This window comes from Glandiceps talaboti, chromosome 22, assembly GCF_964340395.1.
Source record: "Glandiceps talaboti chromosome 22, keGlaTala1.1, whole genome shotgun sequence".
Lineage (NCBI taxonomy): Eukaryota > Metazoa > Hemichordata > Enteropneusta > Spengelidae > Glandiceps > Glandiceps talaboti.
This window is the reverse complement of record NC_135570.1, coordinates 13770322-13775321: the sequence shown is the minus strand read 5'-3', so window position 1 is coordinate 13775321 and position 5000 is coordinate 13770322. Positions and strand designations below refer to the sequence as shown.

At 33.7% G+C, this 5000-nt stretch overlaps 1 protein-coding gene across 3 annotated transcripts in view; it reads left to right on the top strand.

Moving 5' to 3' along the window:
- The window catches only part of LOC144452288 (alpha-N-acetylgalactosaminide alpha-2,6-sialyltransferase 2-like), a 16067-nt gene extending 12614 nt beyond the window's left edge, over positions 1–3453 (top strand). For 2 of the 3 annotated variants that reach the window (XM_078143356.1, XM_078143355.1), the window contains exons 8-9: positions 1002–1085; positions 3118–3453. In XM_078143356.1, the coding sequence (XP_077999482.1) occupies positions 1002–1085; positions 3118–3397 (364 nt within the window). In that variant the 3' untranslated portion in view covers positions 3398–3453. The remainder of the gene's footprint in view (positions 1–1001; positions 1086–3117) is intronic. The other variant, XM_078143357.1, reaches the window with a different exon arrangement.
- The last annotated feature ends 1547 nt before the right edge of the window (positions 3454–5000 follow it).

Below are 5000 nucleotides of genomic sequence, written 5' to 3'. Positions count from 1 at the left end.
GAACATGTTCATGTATTTTTTAAATGGGTATATGAAAACGTTTGTCAGGACAATAGTGTAATATGGTATAGTGTTTAACTACTTTTTTAACTGTTGAAAAAGCCATTAAATCGAACTACCCTCATTACATGTCATTAATAAATACCAGATGTTCGACTTCCATGGTATATTTTGTGAACATGACGTCCTTGTAAATTAGCGACCTTTGACCTTTGGAATGTTCCACAATGTCGATAGGTTACTGCTATTGTTTATAGCTATGGGCCCAGTGATAAACAATGTATCTGAACGGAATAGAACAAACGCAGGTTTCTTAATAGGACAGCGAAAATCAGCAAGCCAGTATATAAAAAATAATTTTTTGATTTTCACGGTCCCAGAAATCTATACTATTTTATCCTATTCATCTCATACCTCTCGTATGATAAAATGGGCTAACAACTATTACCATGGTTACGTCCCTGTTTGAAAAATGTTTGATCTCTTTCATAACCCTTTAAAGTTGCGCTAGCTGTAACTGGAATGTATTTTTGAAATGTTCTGTTCAATTAAATGACATTTTTTTTACTTGTAATATTATACACCCTCAAGAGTATGAAATCGCATATAGGTAAACATGTTTGCGCAGCTGTACACAAGATATGGTACAAAAAATCCAGTACATTTCTTTTGGGTCCGCACCCAGAAATAAGTGCCCACAATGCGATCACTATTTCAACCCTATTGCTGTACTACTTCTGGATACAATGAACACCTAATGAGCATGTGTAATGTCTAATTATTGGTATTTTAACACTTTTCAGTGAATATATATTTTGGGTTGTCTGATCTTAAAGATAATACTCAAGTTACAGCTTGTGCAGATTTAAAGGACTTGTTTTCTAGCATATTGATGTGCCTTTTTGTAACTATTACATCACAAAATTTAGGATGCCAAGTTTTAAATAGTAAACGTTGTTTTCAATATATGTCTACTGTTATTTTCTTACTATTTTGTACAGGAACAAACCAGATTTGGGTAGAGAATCGAAAATAACTGATTTTAAATTGGTACATCCTGATTTCAGTCGTTATATGGAGTGGAAGTAAGTAACATTACACTTAGTAAACCAATGTGTTGTTAATATTGTATATATATATATATATATATATATATATATATATATATATATATATATATATATATATATATATATATATATACATTTGTATATATATATATATATATATATATATATACATTTGTATATATATATATATATATATATATATACAAGAGAGAGAGAGAGAGAGAGAGAGAGAGAGAGAGAGAGAGAGAGAGAGAGAGAGAGAGAGAGAGAGAGAGAGAGAGAGAGAGAGAGAGAGAGGGGGGGGGGATGAAAATAAATACTGAAGTGTTTCTAGCCAAGACGTTTCGCTCAGTAGGCCTAATCCACCATACATTATCGCTTATATTCAGTCCATTTTTGTCACGTGACTTGAAATAAGCGATAATTAGTATGGACTGGGCCTACTGAGGCAGCTCTGCAAAACCTGAGCGAAACGTCTTCGCCAGAGACACTTTACTGTTTATTCTATATGGTGAAATGAAACTGTTTAGTGTATATATATATATATAAAGACTTGTGGTGGTGGACTACTACTACCCAGGGATTCGTGGATGTCCGTGACAGGACAATGAGTTAGAGGTAGCGTTTCTGTGATAAATTGATTACTAAACTGAAAAATTATACTCGATTCTGTAAATTGAATTATATCAATTTAAATCAATCAACAAATGTTCGCCAAAATGGGTTAAACTGTAGGGAAAAACATGTCACTGCCCTATTTCTACTCAATAACTCCATTCAAAGCGTCATCTGTATTGACGTAATAATTGTAAAGCGCTTTCAGCACGGCGTGGGAAAGCGATATATAAGAACCCAACATTGTAATTATTGACGTCAGAATTTTGACTTATATGGGGTCATTGACCTTTAAAAAGAAAGGGTGTCAAAACTGGCATAAGATTAAATGTTACAACCTTTTGTTTATATATGCTATTTGCCCAAACTCTATGAGCTGTTGATAGTCATTAACATGAGTCGTTAAATACTTTTTTCACGAAATTTGACATCATAGAATTATTTCAATTGTGTATGTAACTAGCAAATTTGAAAAGAACCATTACCGTGAAGTAATATAACATTTTATGACAGTGGTACGGTCTGTCACAGTATTGGTGTTGGTGATTATGATAAATTTGTTTTAGTTATTTAAAAAAATACTATTCAAATAACGAAAACATGTTTTGAATCATGTCTCGTACATGTAACTGGTGTTAGGACTCGTACAGCTTGAATGATGTTGGCTTGGTGTTTCACTCATGTCACATGTGACATTTAATACACATTCTCAGACAACTTCTAATGCAAAATAAACAATTACATAGATGCCATGCACAGTGGGGATGTAAGTCAAGTTTAAATGTTGATTATCAGTTAGAAAATAAACAACTGAAGCCATTGTTGTAACATCCTCAAGTTCATGTGTAACGTTTTCATTAGAAGCCTGTGTGAAAGAATAGCAATGCTTATTAGTTTTCAATGTGATTAGGCAAAGGATCCTGCTGTGTTTATTGTGTCTCTGTTATTGTTAGTCTAGGTTTGAAATATGTCTAGCTCTGTGTCAAAAACGTTATGTTCCACGAGTGAAATACCAAGCCTACATCATTTTAGCTATACTACCAGACAATGTGATACCAGTAAATGCGATGTATGTATGTATGTATGTATGTATGTATGTATGTATGTATGTATGTATGTATGTATGTATGTATGTATGTATGTATGTATGTATGTATGTACGTACGTACGTACGTTCGTGTGTGTGTGTGTGTGTGTGTGTGTGTGTGCGTGTGTGTGTGTGTGTGTGTGTGTGTGTGTGTGTGTGTGTGTGTAAGGCTAGATGTGAGAAACCTAAATAGCAACCCCTGTCGAAAGTATATTCTAAAATGTAGATCGTGTCTAGATTAAAGTCTAGCTGGAGAGGTCTCCAAACTATTAACTCGTCCAAAGTTAATAATTTCCTTTAACAGATTATAACTCTGATATCAATACTTCTTTTTTTAAATTACAGTTTATACCGGTCTAAACGGAAATACTTACATATTACCAGACCAAGTACTGGAGCGTTGATGTTGATAGCTGCTCTCCACACTTGTGATGAAGTCAACGCCTACGGCTTTGGTGTGAACTTTACAAAATATACTACCCATTATTATGACAAAGAATTTACTTATTTTCCTTTCTACAGCAACCACGACTTTGGCACAGAACTTGATCTATTTAATGAACTGGACAGAGAAGGAATTATATCATTGTACAAAAGGGAGGAAGATGACTCTTCAAAAACTTAAAAATGAAAAGAATCGCATGGATAGTATAACTTACTTCGTTTAGAGGGATGGCTGTTAAGCTACACACATGCATGCATACATGCATACATACATACATACATACATACATACATACATACATACATACATACATACATACATACATTCATACATGCATACATACATACATATATACATACTTACATACATACATACATACATACATGCATACATACATTTGTACATACACACACATACATACACACACACACACACACACATACATCTAAACTGCGGTTTCAAAATCTCGTCATTTGAGGTTAAAAGGATGCCTTATTTATTTCTAATTAACACCAGTTTTTTTACCATAAAATATGCCACAGAAATTGAAATAATTTTATATTTAACATGAAGTCTGGATGACTATAAACAGACCCTTATATAAATGTATGAAATATGTCCTCGTTATTTTTTGAACAAAAAGAATAGAACATAAATTTCCCTGTGGTCTCGCGAGACTATGAACGATATGTGTTCATGTTGACGGTTTTTACTTCCAAATATGTTGGCAACAAGCCCGAAGTGAATAAATTATAATGATAAACTTTTATTTTTGTGTGCAAACATGTCGTCAATGACTGAATACTTTTTATACTTTCATTATAGTATTTCACTGAATCATCTACCGTTTATATCGATCGAGAAATTGTCAAAATGTATTTCGACACTTTCTCCTTACTGCATGTGTATATGTACTCACTGCATGCTAGCTGATATGCGTTATTACCGCGCCAAACAGTCGTTGGTGGCGCTGTGATCATAAGTCTACATGTGTTCAGAGTAGGTCATGGTGATGTATTGGAGCGACAAGAACGACTGCAATTTTTACCGTTTGATATACGTGCATACCTGGTTTGAAACACCACACTGTAATCAGTAAGCTTGTCAATGTCATAGTGAAAAATGTCAGACTGTGCATATATAGTAACAGCCCCATAACAACACTAGACTGAAACTTTGAACTTGACTCCTAATGTCACCGTATGAAGAAACCTTGAAAAACGACATTTCTACATTTGTGACTTGTTATCATATGCTGTACGTTTTATTATACATTTCTATGTCTGTTGGACCCGGTAAAGTTAATACATATACAAAATTTCGCTTTTTATAAAAAATAAACGAACAACCATTTTATCCCGTATTCTAACGTCACAGTCTTCATCATTTCGTCTGAGTCGTAAATAAGCCAAGCTTTGGTATACAAAACTTTGGTACATTGAACCTAGCGTTCCTCGAGCTCGGTCTTGTCCAGATACCTGTACTATTATGTGTGGCATCTATACGATACCAATAGTCGTAGCTTGCTACTTACGCCCTCTAACAACTAAGTAAACATCTGTGGATATCACATATTGAAAGTTTTGGAACACTTCTGACGACATCTAGCTACCAATATTAGAACACAACTCAAAAAATGAAAGACTAATGTGTCTTTTATACAACAAAATAAGTGCCTATGATAAAATCAATCAATCAATCAATCAATCAATCAATCAATCAATCAATCAATCAATCAATCAATCAATCAATCAATCAATCAATTGATCGATCGATCTATGAA